At 48.5% G+C, this 17,319-nt stretch overlaps 1 protein-coding gene across 1 annotated transcript in view; it reads left to right on the top strand.

Annotated features, from left to right (window-relative positions):
• Nucleotides 1–10,403, top strand: part of LOC133357406 (fibronectin type III domain-containing protein 3B-like) — a 168,428-nt gene extending 158,025 nt beyond the window's left edge. Inside the window, 1 exon segment of the mRNA XM_061575325.1 lies at nt 4,335–10,403. Coding sequence (XP_061431309.1) covers nt 4,335–4,679 — 345 coding nt within the window. The 3' untranslated portion in view covers nt 4,680–10,403.
• The last annotated feature ends 6,916 nt before the right edge of the window (nt 10,404–17,319 follow it).

The raw sequence follows: 17,319 nt of genomic DNA, 5'->3' as shown, positions 1-17,319 counted from the left end.
CCATCAGTCCTCCACATTGCCTTCTGAGTGGTCACCTCCAGTGCAGTGCACCGGAATGCTCCCTCCCTCCCCTCCCCTCCTGTTGCTGGCTTGCTGATGATGCCTCATTCTTTAAGCTCATTGGCAAGCCCCCCCCCCCCAGGGTGTGAAAGCAATCCATCTCAGCCTTCCAGCTTCCGTGAAATAATCGTTTCTTGGAACATAATAAAACTACACAGCCAGTGATGGCATTTTAGAATCCACTGAACAAACGGTGTCATGGGCCGTGGGGACCATGTCCCTTGTGGCCATCGTGTGCCGACATCACCAGTCAGAATTTTTTAAAAATGACACCGCAAATCACTTAGTAGGGAGAGCATGGAGTGACATCGCTAACTGTGAACTGAATGGAGCCTGTGTCTGAAGCACAGCCGCGCCTTCCCGGGTGATGATGGCCTTAGGCCGCGGCGATAGCCTTAGGCCATGAGAACGACGGCGCCAATACCAAAGTCTTCTGTTGTCATCATTATTATCATCCTCCCTCGTACTCGTTCCGTACATGCGTGTTGTTTTGCGTACTCCAGGGAACATCTCGGATGTGCAACATTGTACTTAATTTCCTCTTGCCCCTTCGGATGCTGTTTGTCGTTTAAAAAAAATAAGAATAATTATTTTTTTATCCATCCCGAAGATGTCTGGTAATGGCTGCATGAGCAATGTGTGGCACACAGTGCGGACAAACCGAACATTTGCCGAGGACCTAACAACCGGTTGATGCAGGCAAGGGGGTCAGGGGTTACACGTTGTGGTGTGAGGCCATGATCCCTACCTGCCCGTAGTTTTTCGATGACCGTGGCAACAGTTGCCGCAGTACGGCAAAATGACGTTTGCACCGCACTACATCCAGCCCACGATCATCGTCATGTCGGCATCGTCATTTGCTCGGCGCAATGTTTTTAAAATGTGAAATATTAATTTGCCAACAAAGCTCCATCTACATCAGCCTCGATAACGGCAATTGCTCTCCGTCCATTGCGGAACATTTCACCAATAAATTCGCACCCCGAATTGAACCAATGTTGGCTTTTGTTGCCTGCCGTGCGTGGGGAAAATTCCTTGTTCAATTTTCAGGGAACGCCGGGAAAAATCGCCGCGCGCGCCCGGCTGCACGCCCGCCGCTTCCCTTTGCCGCCGTCGACCTTTGCCCTGCGCGTTGGCTTGGGCCGGGGGGGACTTGGCTACGCATTAGGGGGCTTGCCGCCCCATAATTCTGACCGCCGTGGTGACACGTTCGGAGGGGGGGGGGGGGGGGGCGGTGGGGAAGAGGGAGGGGAGAAGGAAGCCCGCGGTTGCCGTGTCCATGTGAGGCCCTCCTGGGCCGCGGTAGCCCGCCGGCCGTGTTTCGAGCTCGCGCTCCGATGGATTGCCGTGGCGCGTGGTGTCGCCGCCGGCGGCTAATTTGGCCCTGCTGGACTATTACGCATGGTATCCTTAGTATCGATTTGTGGAGAAAGAGAAGAGGGGTGGGGGGGGGGGGAGTTTAAGATGAAACGAACGCACAGCGGGCTGGAGCGGAGTCGGGTGTGTGCCGTGTTGCGATGTCGGCCTGCGCCTTGGTGGAGCTTGCTACGCGAGGCTGGAGGAGCGACCCCGTGGGAGTGCACGGTTCCACCGGGAGACGCTAAACGGTCGTAGGGCAGCGAATGGGCAGTGAAGCGAACGAGCCCGGTGCGTTCGCTTCACGTTGGTAGCAGTCGTGCCTCGCAGCAAGCAGGCTTGGGTGGGTTTCAATGTGGTGATGGTAAGCTGGTATCAGTTGGTATGTTCTGTAACCACTCTGCACGGGTTTCCTACGCGTTCCCTGGTTTCCTGCCAAAGAAAGAACATGCAATTGGCCCAAAACATCCGAAAGTCCTGAAAATGTCACAATTTGGATCGCACGGCAGCAGTAGCGACATTGCTTCCCTCCTGAGAAAACTGTTGGACTCGGTGAGGCTTTCTTGGGTAAATAAGTGAAATAATATAAAAATATATATTATTGTCCAACTTGAGTGTGTGAATGTTCGCATGGTTGGCTACGTCGTACGGTGCGAAAGAAGTTCTGCATATATACATAGTTCTATAAAACAAGTACAAATGTTCATGTGTACGTACGCATAACTTGTTGCCAGCCCACTGCTTTACCAGGGCCCCCCTCCCACACGCTGCGGATCATGAGGAGTTATTTGACGGCCATGTATAGCCAACGCCTGTTAACGCGGTTTGGAGAAGGGGGGGAAGCATAGATGTTGGATCCATAGTACAGTACAGCAGCGGATATTGCTGTGTTGCCGTCTGCTGACAGCGAAGCCCCCGCAGCAGCCTCTAGCGCTTGTTGTATGCACGGCGGTCACCCTTCCAAGCACCATCCCAGCGCTACCCTGGCTTAGCTTCCGAGATTAGGAGATATCAGGTGCATTCTGGGTGACTTGTGTGACGTATGGTCAAGTGACCCATGTGACCGACACGGCATGGGGGAGGGGGGGGGAGGGCAACGTCCAGCACTGGATTAATAAATATTTGTAATTTTTTATTACAAATATGTAAGTACCGTATACTTTTTTTGGTGAATAAGCATTATGCATACTCTTGTATGCAATGGTCCGTTTAACAACAGTCAAACTCGGACCACTGTTGGAGCCAACATTGGGCCAACGTTGGAACGTGGTTCAATGTTTTTGCTGGGAAAGCATCTCCACGCCACGGCGGTTGCAGGGATCGCTGGATCAGACTTCACCAGCTTGGTGGTCAGTGCGGGTTGTGGGTTGGGCTGCTGGCCCAAGGACATTCACGATATCGCTCCCTGCTGACGTTAGCCCTGGCCAGGAATCGGAACTCAGGTAGCCAGTTTCACGAGGCAGTGTGCTAACCACTTCGCCCCATCCATCACGTACGTATCTATTTGAAAAGAAATGTAACGCCTAATACAGCGCGAGTCCCATGTGTCTTCACGGTTCGTGTGAAATATTGCCACTCAGTCCGTAACGCCACCCCTGAAGCTTTTAGTTGTGCAAAAAACAATACCGCAAATCGCATTTTAAAGCAGAATTCGCCCGCGCGAAGCGAGCGCAGCTCAAATAAACGAGCTGAGTGCCGCTTTCCCTAAGTGGGCTCGCCATCGCTGGCTGCCGCGCCCTCTCTCCCTCGCCACGTACCTCGGCGGCAAACGTTGATTGACTGTGATCAAGCGTAATTAACTTACGCTCTGCGCCCCATTAGCCTCCCCTTGCTGACAATTCTGCCCGATCGCATGTGGGCACTCTTGCTCCTCTCGTCTGCACTCTCTCTCCTGCCCTGGGTACATCAGCTTTCCCACGTGCTCCCACCTTGACCCCTAACTCTCGCAGCACATCAGAGTGAGCGGTTCAGACTCAAGTACGACTGGTTGTTTGAAGGCGTATGCGATATGAACGCACGTCGCCACAGCAGAATGGAAACGCGGCTTTGCGTTTCAAGGAGTGGCCATTTTACGTGAAAGCATCCACTGCTAAACGTCGCACAGTTGCATTGGGATTTGTTTTCTCCCTCCAAACGTACCACCGGCTGGCGGAGAAAGGTCACCTAATTTCAGCGCGCCGGCTTGCTTACGGCGGCCTTTGGATATTTATTCATTTGGATCTTACCTTTTTTTTCAATTCAAATATCACGGCGGGTCCCGGGGTCCTCAAAAATGTCACCGCGTGACCCCCGACCCCCTGCTCGTGGCCTCACGGGAAACATACTGGGGACGCAGACATCCCTCGCTAACCGCGGACTTGCCAACCCACAGATTTATGTATGCACGGTTTATCATTTGTATCTCAATTTAGCAACCAAGTATCCACGGTTAAGCACGGGTCTGCAACACGCATTTACAGATTTCGTGAGGCCGCTGTTCTCCGCGCCACAGTACCATTCGTGGCCACCTGTGGCGCTTATCAGCTGTCCGTCCGTTTTTTTTACTGTACTATAATTCTCTCACCGCATAGACCGCGTCGCATCGCAAACCCCATTCACATTAACCCTTTCTCAGTCCGAGACGTCTGCAAGCTGCAGGGTGTGGCTCCCGTTCACTGCTCAATCTCGGAACGTGCAAGCGGTTCGGCGTTAATTTTCTTTCGAGAGGCATGGCGCCGTTGTTTTTAAAGACACTGTTTTGATGTTTTATTATGTTATTGTGTAATGTACTGTGTACTATACTGTATTTGATGTGGCAATGTATAAAATACATTGGGGAAAGTGCTGTCGTGTAATCTGGAGAATACAGTATTTGAGTTTCAATAACATCCCCACCACTGACCCTCTCTTGCTCTCTCGCTGTCCATTGTTTTTTGCAGGTTTACAAGGGGATGGCTACCTCCTTCCAGATCCCAGGCCTCCACTTTAACAACGAGTACAGGTTCCGCGTGTGCGCCTCGCGCCAGAGTGTCTGCACCAGCAGCGGGGGCGACTCCCTGGCTGCTCCCACACAGACGGAGCTGGTGGGGCAGCCGAGCCCCTCGGCCAGCTTCGTGCCCCGCCGTCCCGAGGCTGCCCAGTCAGGCGAGCCGCTAGGCCTCGGTGAGGCCGCTGGCCCCGACCAATTTCAAAACGGTGACGAGCGCTTCGCGGCGCTCATTTTGCTGGGCTTCGGAGCGAGCTCCCTCTTCATCGCCTTCATCATCCAGCTGCTCATCATGTAAATCCCAAAGGGTCAGCTTGATGTCGAGGGAAGATTCCACCATGTTTGTTTTTGGTATGACATGTTTTTTCCCCCCCATAAACAAACCAATAGACCGTTCTTATTTTTCCGGTCTCGCACGCAGAAAGGTTGATAGAGCTTGGCCGGTTTGCGCCGCCGCCACGAACTCAAAACGGACTTTGCGCTCCGCTACTTTCTGCGGTGTAGGGTCAGTTCCGGAGGTCGTCGTATTCCGTTTGTTGTCGTAGCGATTGTTTTTGTTTTCCCGTACTCGCGTAACCTTGACATAATTCCACAAAAATGCTGTACGCGCTTTGGTAGACGCGAAGAGCGATTTCTAAGAGATGTGGATGCCACGACCAAACCAATGCAGACTCGCCTTTGTATGAACGGTAGGATGCTACGCTATGCAAATGTAAGAGGAAAAATAAAAAGTAAATCCGCTAGAGATCTTGAGAGCAACTGCACGATGTTGCCATTTCCAAGCAGCAGTAGCCTCGTCCGAAAAGCCGCGGTAATACCAGTACCAGATTGTCACCTCCGGTGGTGGGTTTTTCGAACACGTGGGAGGTTTCGAGGCCACCCGTGTACGTACGCTTTGCTGCTTTCTTCGTTTAAAAGTCACTCGCGGTGATCGTTTGATGAAAGATGTCGCGATGGCGAGCGAAGCGGCCTCAGCATGCGACCTCTGCCTTGTGCGGCAGTTTTATACGTTTTTGAACCGACCGTAAAAAGGAGGGCACGGCAAAAGATTATAACGATGAATATGCCTTGGCATAAAAAAAAAAACCCTTTAGATGATATCAAGTGCCTGACTGCATATCACGTCGACGTATATGCGTCTGTAAATCAGATGATATTCAGTGGGAAAGCTTTATATGGTGATTACCGTTATTATATATACTTGCAATGTCAGTGGTGCCTTGTTTGAAAAAGGAGAGGGGCCGGAAAAAGACACAACAATAAATGAGAGGGGGTGGGGGGGGGAAACTATGAAAACTAGCCTGCACATTTGAATTATTATTTGAGGTTGTGATTTATATTTTTTTGCGGGGGGGGGGGGGTCCGGGGTGGGAAAAAGCACTTTTTATGTAGCAAGCTATAGAACTGCCAGTGAATGTGAGCTCGCGTCGCGATCTGGGTGCGTCTGCTGCCCCTTGTGACCAAATTGGAAGGTTCCCCCATTTGGGGGTGAGGAGGTGGGGAGGCTTCTTGAACAAACAAAAAATTAAGTCAGGATTCGAGGCGGCATTAATTCCAGCCTTGGTGTCACTTTGAGATCGCACAACTGGACTCTGCCAAGAGACGTGGGTTGCTAACATTCAGAGCATGAACCTTTTTATTTTTTCAACGAAATGCTGTTATTTTAATTGTATTGCAATTTAATGTGTTTTTTTTGCCTTAATTATATATGGCGGCATCCTTTTATATGTATACTGTTCCATACAGGTAATTTTATTGCATGTCAAGTTAAAATCGATATTGGCTGTTTTATAGAGAATTATGATAATGGTAAAAACATAAGAGCCTTAATGATAATAATACCCTGGAAATCCTTGCAAACGAGATGCTCCATCTCACGGGAATAACCCAGGTGAAATATTTTAACTAAATGAATACAAATTTTTTATGTGTAGCTTCATAGTGTGCAAGTACATGGCGAATATGGGTTGCAAGATGGTACAAGGTTTGTTCCTGATTTTCATGGTTGATCTTCAACCGTTAGCATGTCACGCCAATTTGTATTCCATCGTTTGTAAAAGGGCTGTGAACTCGTAGTTGCTAGCTAGCTTGAGGCCTTCCGGCCTGGTTGAGGCCTGAGCCAACGGGGGGGGGGGGGGGGCTACGCAGGAGAGAGGCCTTAACCAAAATACAGCGGCAGGTGAGATGGTATCGTAACACAAGAGGAAACTTTTGCAAACTCGTTGCCAAAACCCTCATCTTGTTGCCCGCCCTTCCTCTATGCATTTTATTAACCGGTATTTCTGTTTTTAACTATCATTTCTTAAAGTCGAGTATTTATCCTGCAAAAGAATGCCGTCGGCAACGCGGCGGTGTGCTTGGACAGAAACGCGCTCTGCTAAGAAACACTCGACAGAACTTGCTGTAAGGCTCTCTTATATTTGCACAGCTGCTGGTCCCAACACTAGTTCATTAAACCACGTTTTTTGGCACATTTTTGGGCCCTTTTTTTACATTCATCTATATATGTATCCAGTATTAAATGATGTTGCTTTTGTTTTTTTCGTTCCGTTTTTTATATCCTCCCCTCTTTTTCTTATATTTCTATTTTTTGTTGTTGTCGTGCGTGCGTGCGTTTGTTTTCTCAAGTCATACATTTCAAGCTTTGCCCCCCCCCCTCCTCCTCATCCCTCTCCTCCCCCAAAGGTCGTTACTGCCACGTTGATCGAGCGGAGTCGTATTCCTACCTGACGAGTTATCAAGTGTGTGGGTGGGGGGTGGTTTAGCTCTGGTTGGAAAAGAAACGAAACGCCATCGCGGACCGCGTGCGTAAATCACTATTCGCTCACGATGAATATTAACGTCTTGATTGCTGCTAAATCTTAAAGGCTTCTCGGTCCCCCTCGCCGCCCCAAGAGCGTCGTGTCAAGAAGACCGAGTCGAGCGCTGGCTTCCCCGTTTGTCTCCCAATGTTCTCCCATGTCAGAAACGGTTCTCTACTCCGACCAAGCTTTAAGTATGGATGCGAACGCGTCCAGTCCAGTTGTTGTTGTAGGGTTGTTGACAAGTTAGCCCTGTGCTGGCGAGAAGGAGGGTGGGAAAAATCCATTTATTTTCTTTTAAGGCTTAAAATAAATAAATAAATACCATCTCTTTACCAAAAAACGAAAAACTGCTGGACAACACGTTGCATGTCTCGGTTAATTTTTTGTGCATCAAAGAATTGTTTATCCGTTTTTTTTTCTTCTGGTTTTTTGTATGCATGCGGTCGAGGTGTCGGCGAGTGTAGTGGTGGTGCGGACGCTTTTTGTCCGCTGTCCGCACGCCCTCCCTTCAACGCTCGCACGTTCACACGTTCACAAAACAACAGCGGCAAGAAGAACCCTCTTTCCCCCCTGCGTTTGCGTCCCTTAACCGCTCGACTTTTTTTCGAAGCTCAACCTCTCGTGTCTATTTAAGTTGTTGCCGGAGCTGTCCCCCACGATGCCGGTGTCTCGACGAAACCGGTCGATGTTGGAAGAATGCTTGCCAAAGTGTATCCGAGTGTAGCTGCTTTACCGATGGATTTACGGAAACGTTATGGTGCTTGAAAATAATCCCCTCTCCTTCCCCCTTTGTCCCCTGAGCTGAGCCAATCTACTGCACATTTACCGCGTGGCTTTGCAAACGGTTGGTCTTGACGAACGGAGGAAAGTCATTTGGTGGGTGTTATATATAGAATTTTTTTGTTTTACTTTCGAACGAAACGGCTTTGGCAACGCGTGTGCGGTCCACGCGAGCCGTGTAAGGAGGAGTCGCAACAACCTCTCCGTCTGAGCGCGGCTGAGCGGGAGGGTGAGCGAGCACGTCCATGCACCTCCGTGCGTTTAGACGGCTTTTTTTTACACTTGTACGTTCTTTCGTCACAGGCGTAACGAATAAAAAAGAAACACTTTAAGAAAAAAGTCGCGCCATACAGAAACGCAAACGCGTAGCCTTGCATCGACGAAGTCTGCAGCGAGGCAAATGACCCATGTGGAATCTCGCAGAAGCAGCAGATGCAGGGCTGCCATGACGCGCGTTGTCAATGGCAGGTGCACGGTCGGTATCAAATCGTTCAATGTTTGTGGGCGCATCTTGATGACCCCCCCCCCATTTAGAATGTGACCGTAAGACTCAATTCTTGTAACCTATGAACACCGCACTCGACACCATTTACTTGAGCGTCTGTGGGACTTTCCTGCAACTGGGTGGGATGGGGGGGGGCGTTAGGAGTGGGTTTGGGAGTTGCAATCAGGTGCGGAGTGTGGGGAGGCCTTTGGAGAAGATCCTGCGTATAGCGCGCACGACCCCGCAAGGTGAAATCGTCACAGGTTCAAGGCGTGTTGCTAGCAGGAGTTGGCACCGTTACCTCTCTAAACAGAACAACGAACCCGAACCGTCACTTTTTTTTTTAATCCCAAATGAAACACAAAAACATTCAATATTAAGTTGAGCTCTTTATTATTATCAGTGCAATTTTTGTTTTAAGTTCCACATTTTACCGTTGCTGTTTTATTCTTTGTATTTATTGTGATTCCGCTGAAAGAACAATGAGAGTGTGCGTGCGTGCGATTTGCTAATTTGTTACGGTTTTAACTTCTCGTAGTCTCCTAAGCTTTTCGCGAGTTTAAACTTAAAGCCTCAGACGGCGACATTAGTTCATCTATTCCACGTAGCCATTTCTTCTCGTCGTCGCTTCTCTGTCATTATTATTCCTTGGGGGGGGCAGGGGGGGGAACCTTCGGTGCGTGTAAGACATCGCTCATTTACATCATCTACAGACACACACAAAAAAAATTCGCTTTGAAATTGTACGTGTAGACAATGTTTACAGATAGCAATGCATTTCATTTGGCCGTTTGTAAGGGTTCGGGTGAAAACGCCAGTTGTGCCTTCCTATTCGAATATGCTTGCAGAATCTGTTAATCCAGCCCATTGCCCTCCTATCCGTAAGCTTTCGCTTGAGGGGACATTTAACAAACAAACAAAAGTATATATATTTGTACCTGAAAACTTTAAACAAAAAAAATTACGACAAAAAAATATGAATTTATTTAGCTAAAAGTATTTTCGTAAAACATTTCTCACGGTTCAGCCACATTTCCAGATCGTCATCAAAATTTAAAGTAAGACCTTTGTTTTTTGTTGGGAAATTAAGTTGAAATTTTCTCAAATTTCGTTTTTTTTTGTATGCAGAATCAAGGCGCTTAATTGTGCTGTGGATACAATTTTCATGCCAACGTTTGAAGAAGGGCAAGTGGCTCGTTTTGAATGTTTTATTAAGTTGGATTTTTTTGGAGTAACTAATTGAAAATGTTAACGGGGTAATCAAAACAGAGCTGATTGAAAAATTAAGCCGTCCGTTGGTGCTGTCGGGACAGTTGTGTTAATGTCGCGTGGAGAGTCTCTGCGAGGGACGATTTTACATTCCATACAAAAGTTGATTTTGTTTTAACCGGGCGAGAAAGTCGGACGCGGTCTCTCGTCGGCTAGACCGAGGGGGGTGGGGGCAATGACCTCCCCGTGACCCCCCGTGGCCCCCCGTGGCCCCCCGTGACCCCCCGTGACCCGCTTTGCAGCGGCTGCCGTTCCGTTTGAGAAATCACGGCGAGACTCAGCACCGCGTGGCTTCGTCGAGAGGACGAACAATTGTCAACACCAATAAGCAGCAGCAGCAGATAAGACCGCTGTTACCTCATTAACCGCGAACATTCCAGCGATTAAAAGAAACACAAACATTTAATACAATAAATAAAAACTAAACGACCACCCCAACTCCTTTAGACGCTTTTTCGCGAGAGGCTGATCAATGGCACCCTCCACCAGAATCTGGACACTACAAGTGACACGCGCGAGTCGAGCCTTGCAGTCTTAACATACGTATTGCTGCCATAATAATGTACTATATAGATCCTGCAAATAATACTTTTTAAGTATGTATGTAAGACGTTACCTTTATCTGTAGCTAATATATGTATAAATATATATTGTTATCATATCAACAATAAAAGTTGTATCGAGATCTGCCGCCTGTCGCGTCCCCTTGTTTTTGCCGTTTTGCATCTCTGTCGATCATTGTGGGTTTTTTTGTGAAATAAAATAAACAAAATGTGGGTGACCGCTGCTGCCGCATTTGGCAGTCGTGCACGAACGCAACACAACACAACGCAGCACACGTTCGTAAACAACGGCGTGTGTCCTTCAAAGGAAAATGTATGATATGCAACGTTTCGGGCAAGGATCCTAACACAGCACGTACTACAAAAACTAAACATTTGTATTTTACGAGATAGGGCCCACAAAGGTATATTGCTCTTTTTCAGAAGCGACCTGGCTAGCACAGATGATCACTCGACGAAGTGGGATTTTCATCACGTGGAAAATGTATCGTGGCCAAATATTATAAACGCGTGATGTTGATTCTAAATGTGGAGGGAAGAACTGGAGGACATGGAGAACAAATCTAAGCGACCACGGTGAGAGAGCGACACCGCAAACTCCAAATATACCACAGGCGTCAGGGTCGGGATCGAACCCGCGACCTTCTGTACACCAGATGAGGCAGTTTCCATCTCCTAGCCACCATGATGATGATGAGAGCGAAACATCCAAACTCCAAATATACCACAGGCGTTAGGGTCGGGATCGAACCCGCGACCCTCTGTACACCAGACGAGGCAGTTGCCATCTCCGAGCCACCATGATGATGATAATGAGAGCAAGACATCCAAACTCCAAATATACCACAGGCGTCAGGGTCGGGATCGAACCCGCGACCTTCTGTACACCAGACGAGGCAGTTGCCATCTCCTCGCCACCGTTTACGAGCTCACGGCGGCTCTGGAAGTGTCCGTGCTGAGAAGGGCTGTTGCCAAAAACGTTTCCCCCTTTGATGTTTTTCCTGTTTGAGGCCACGCGCACACAACGGGGTCATTGACGAATTCGAGTTGAGATGTTTCGCGACGCCAAGTTTGGGATGCCGCTGAAAGCCCAACGTGTGTATCCCCCCCGCTCCCCAATCTTCGTTTAACTTTGGTGGCCAAATTCTGCGGCCCACGGGCCAAAAGCAGCGACTTCTTCGCTTCACGCGGCCCTGCGGCCGCAACGAAGCCTCGCACCATTGGAGTTACTACCCCCGAGGTGCAGGACATGGGGGACGTGCCGCGGCTGACCTCGCGGTGTTTCCACCCCCCCTCCTTCTCCTCTTCCCCCGAAGTCTTTTACACGTCGGGGAGTTCGAAGCTGAAAGGCGACGTGTGGGCCCACTGGCTGCCATCGTCGTGCGAGCCACGAGCGGATCGCTGGCACCCGATGCGATCGCGACGCTGCTCGTTCGTTTCCGTTCATTTGCGAGACCGTCACGTTCGCCGGCCGTGGTCAATGACCCTTTCCGTGAACTCTGCCAATGTTTTTTGGTCCGCGCCAATCGAGGACGTGGGTGGGTGGGGTGGCTGGGGAGCGATGGAGTCGTTTGTTTGTATTCGTTGTCGGCTTTAAATATGATTGTGTACCTTGCTGGCCGGGGCTAATCATCGGCAACATAAACAAGGAGCGAGCGCGCGCGTGTGTTCTGTGCCAGTGCATTATAATCATAACAGCAATGGTGAAAGAGCCCTTGACTATATTTTAGTGGGTGGAGCAGTGGCGTAGCGGTTAACGCACTCGTCCTGAACCCGGTGACCCTTTTGGAGCAACGTACGACAGTGAGGGACTGCATTGGGAGCTGTTTATTGGCAGTGATTTATATCTAAAATGCATTGCATTCATCACTTGCACTGCCTTATAACGGGTTATTTATGTACACAACGTATTGGGATCTCGCCCATTTATAACCGAGAAATATCCCATTGGGTGGAGTGGTGGTGCAGTGGTTGGTGCACTGCACCCCTGAACCCAGCGGACATGAGTTTCATTCCTGTCCATGGCTACCATTCGATGGTGAGTTCAAGTTGATTAGTTTCACCAGTTGAGAAGTCAAAAGACGAGGTAAGATAATTCTAATTTTAAGTGACCTAGAATATCTAGGCCACCCACCCATCCACACTTCATTACCTTGCACTGATGAGCATGGTGAAGTCAGACAACCCCTATAATCACTACGGCACAGGGAAGCCTTTACCCCGTATCCCAGTGCATTTTACAAAGGACCCAATATTAATATTTCTTACAATATGTAAATATCAAGTCTAAGACGCTCCCATCAAATTTTGCCAATACTCATTGCCTTCATGAACACAGCCTAAATACAATAATGAACTCCGCTTGACCGCAGTTGATGCCGAGGGATTAACCATACTCTTGATTTGAAGCTTTCGTGACTGCAGGAATGCATACTCTTTGGTTCTTTCGGTAAAGTCACAGATTAACTATATTCTAACCACTGCATTTCCCGCACCTCCGATTAGCACGGCTGGCTACGTACGGTGCGAAAGAAGTTCTACATATATAGGTAAGGAAAGAATAAGAGTTGTTGCCAAACACGGACGAGGCATCGATTGTCTGCAATTCACTCGTAAATCGGTTTGTAGTTTCAGGTGAAGATGATACCCCAAAAGTCTACCACTTCATTGTTGCCACGGCCATTCCTTCAGTTACCCAATTACTGTTGACAACGAACCCACACTTAACCCCCAGCGATGACCCCAACAATGATCCACGCGTTTGCGTCGGGGTCACTGCGGGGTCACGACTTTCCCCTCGGGATGGCTGCTCAAAAAAGTCCAGGCCACTGTCGGGTTATTCTATTTATTTGAATTGAGACTACGTAATTGATGAGTGTTCAATGCTTACACTTGTAATCTTAACAACAAAAAAGTTCTTAATTCACTTTAAAATATAATTTACCTGTGCTTTAATGTGAATGGAAATTCGTTTGAACATTTGTTAAAATAAACTTAATAATCCTGTGATAATAATTTTCAACAAATTTGTTTTTAATTTTACCAGGTAAGGCCCACTGAACTCTATTTCAAAAGTGACCTGGCCACAAATGATAGCTCAGCAAAGTGGCTTATCATGTGGAAATTTATATCAGCCAAAGACTCTTCAACGCACGCTTATAAATGCGCGTGGAAAAACCAGAAGATCTGGAGAAAAATCCACGCAACCACGGGGGGAGAGAGAGAGAGAGAGACACCACAAACTCTAAATATACAGCAGGCGTCAAGGGTGGGAATCGAACCAACAACCTCCTGCATACCAGGCGAGGTAGTTAACATCTCGCCGTCGTGTCCTTGACTTGTGGGCCACCCTGTAACGATGATGGTGACGCGCGTTGTTGACCCCGTGGGTGAGGCTCGCAGGGTATCTCGAGAACGTTTTTCGTTATTTTTTTACCTATCTACGTGACTTTACCGAAAGACCCAAATAATAATTACATGCAGGGCATGACAATAATACTTTCATTTTACATCACGTAATTCATGCCAACAGCATCCCAAGTGTAGTCATTCATTCACAACCGCAAATACTCAGCCGACGTTATGGACACGGCGTGCATGACACGGACACTCATGAAGTAAAACAAAGCCCTCTTTGATCGGTACCTAACGGGCCTGAAATGGGATTGGTTAGAGGCATGTAATTGAAGGGATTGGGAGGTAGAAATGCAACATGGAAAGAGCGGGAAACTGAGGATTATTGACAGGGTGGAAGGGTTTGAATCCGTGAGGGAAAGTGGGAAGGTGATTGGCTGGAGGGAAAGCCGGAAGATCAAGGAACCTTCGGTTAAGAGGCTTGAGGGATATATAAAGGGGAAGCGAGAGAGAGTTCGGGACGCTTGGAGTGAAGGGAATCCTTGAAGACCGTGTCCCGTGCTGGAATAAATAAAGACTTATTATTGAAGGCCGCTGTGTCGGGTGTCACTCCACAAGTATCGACGGTCTCGTCCCCTTTGTTGTCCATACATCAATTCAGTTGTATCCTTGCTCCGAAGATGACTGATGATGATGATGGTGGTGATGATGATGCTGCTGCCACAGTGGTGCCACAGTTAGCTCACTGGACTTAATACAGAAGTCGCCGATTCGAATGACACCTTCCGGCGAGCAGGTTGAGACGATGGCAACGTTCCTTAGAGCCCCCACGCACTGCCTCTGTACAGCCAGCAGCACAAATGTCTTATCCACTGCAAGTCCATCGACGGTGCAGCACGTGGTGGGGTAAAGTGTGGGCTACTCACACCTCTCTCAAGGCCTTCCGGCCAGTGTGGAAATGCAGGCCAAAAACACCCTCTGGGGGTGCCTCCTATTAGAGGTCCCCTTCCGCCAGCGGTGGCATGAGCAGGACATTGCAGGGCCTGCGCCTGTGTCTGCTCCTCTTCGGGGTGAGGTCAACGTTCAGCCCAACGAGTTCCCACCGGCTCCGACGGGGGCTCTGCGTGCGACGTTGGGCAAGGCTGGCAAGGAGCGAGGTCGAAACGTCGGAGCCTCGTTTCAAGACGCGTTTATTTATTAAATCCTTTATATTAAGTTCACTTGCTTGCTTGCGCGCTTACGACCGTGCAAATCTTTCGGTTGTTTTTTAACCCACTTCCTGTGATCCAATCGAGCTGACATTTTGCACACAGACTCGTTGTGCGTGACAATTTATTTTCGTGAAAAAAAATTCCAAAATTTTACACTTTTTAGGATTTTTTAAAATATTTAATAACCAATTGCTTAATGGTGGCAGGCAATCATCTGACCCATAGGTGGCAGCCATCTCAAGCCAGAGGACGAGAGGACTCTAGCCGCCACGCATATAAAGGATTTATAGTGAAAAACTTTGTTTTTACGGGTTAATTTTTTATTTGGCGCGTTAGCGAGCACACGCGCAACAATAAAACAACGCGAACTGAACTTGACAGCACCGGTTCGTCTTTTTTCCCAATCAATAAACAGCACACAGATAAACACGCAAGGGGTTCCGTTCACCACGCGAGATTTGTGCAACGTAGCATTGAATTCCGTGAGCGCTACGGGGAATTCTTTTGGACCAATTTTATCGGGAAAACTCCGGACCGGTTTCCCGCATTCTGCGTCTCACCACCAAAGTCTGTCCCGTCGCAAATGAATGCCGCTGGGATTCCCAGTGCCGTAGCGCTGGGGGTCTTTATTCAGCGCAGCGCAGCAACAGCAGTGTACAAAACGTGTTCTGCATCGTCGCGGTGGATTGTGAATCACAGAGCCACTCGCTACCGATGATCCTCAGAAAGATCGATGCTGCTCTAACAGTTTGCTCCTTAAAATGCCACTTCGTTGGTCTTAAATATGGCCAAGTGATCTCTAGAACATATTTAGGTAAATAATAAAAAATAATAGAAAAAATAATATAAATAAAATAATTTCTTTTATTTCTATTTTTTCCCTATAATTTCTCAGTATTTTTTTTTTTTACCTACGTGACTTTACCGAAAAAACCTAAGAGTATGAATTTTTGCAGTCACAAAAGCTTCAAATCTAGAATATCTAGATGTGGCCAAGAGACCTCCAGAACATATCTCGGTGTGGCCAAGGCAAACACCACAAATACAATACACTATCAGGGCACTGAGAGCTTGGGGTGAACAGCTACATCATGGTCTAACGCTGTTGGAGACTAGGCTCTCACAAAAGCTGTCTCTGGTGTGGACCAATCAGTTTCAAAGACAATGCATCATCATAAACTACCAGAGCATGTTTTTGTTTTAATGTTCACCACAAGTATGTATGGCTAATGCAGACATGATTCCTTGCAAAATGTTTCTGTTTGGTGTTTTAACATCATAATACAACTTTTTTATTGCCAGAAAGGGTAAACTCTATTCTTATATAACAATAAGATGCACGGAACAAAGACACATGGCCCCAACTTTTGCCTTCAGATACAGGGGAGGAAAGTGCATCTTATATTCCAGAGCATATGGTAAAGATATAATTTCCCTGCAAATAGCAACAGCAGCGGTGGTGGTTGGGGGGGGTTCATTTCAATAACATAGGGTGCACAGTAAACGTTGAACGTTGGGCCAGCGTTGGCAAGTGGGATTATCTACGATAATCACCCAGAAATGTCTGTCCGTCCCGCGCGTGACGTCACTCCACGTGAGGCCCACCCCCCGCGTGACGTCACTCCACATGAGGCCCACCCCTCCCCCGCGTGACGTCACTCTACATGAGGCCCACACACCCCCCCCTCATTAATATTCATGAGCGGGTGGGTTTTTACACTAACGCAGAGGAAGGTCGAGCAGAATTAAATAATTTATTACGCAAAGTCGCTTCAAATATGACGTTTCTTTACAGAAAGTGACGGTAAAAAATTAATCTACGCAGCACAGTGCTACATCCGTGCGTGACGTCACTGCAAAAGAGCCCCCCTCCCCCCTTCATTAATATTCATGCCCGCGTGGAAATTTCCACTAAAGCACTCCACATGCCGCACCCCTCCCCTAATTAATAATCATGAGCGGGTGACGTCACTACACATGCTGCACCCCTCCACAAGAACCATGAGGGGTGACGTCATTCCACATGCCGCACCCCTCCACAATAACCATGAGGGGTGACGTCACTACACATGCTGCACCCCTCCACAATAACCATGAGGGGGTGACGTCACTCCACATGCCGCACCCCTCCCCTCATTAATAATCATGAGCGGGTAACGTCACTCTACATGCCGCACCCCTCCACAATAACCATGAGGGGGTGACGTCACTCCACATGCCGCACCCCTCCCCAATAACCATGAGGGGTGACGTCACTCCACATGCCGCACCCCTCCCCTCATTAATAACCATGAGCGGGTGACGTCACTCCACATGCCGCACCCCTCCCCAATAACCATGAGCGGGTGACGTCACTCCACATGCCGCACCCCTCCCCAATGACCATTAGCGGGTGACGTCACTCCACATGCCGCACCCCTCCCCAATAACCATGAGGGGTGACGTCACTCCACATGCCGCACCCCTCCCCTCA

Source organism: Lethenteron reissneri, chromosome 58 (genome assembly GCF_015708825.2).
Source record: "Lethenteron reissneri isolate LAM-NWPU_2019-01 chromosome 58, ASM1570882v1, whole genome shotgun sequence".
Lineage (NCBI taxonomy): Eukaryota > Metazoa > Chordata > Hyperoartia > Petromyzontiformes > Petromyzontidae > Lethenteron > Lethenteron reissneri.
Note: the sequence above shows the minus strand (reverse complement) of the source record. Positions and strands in the feature narration are given on the sequence as shown.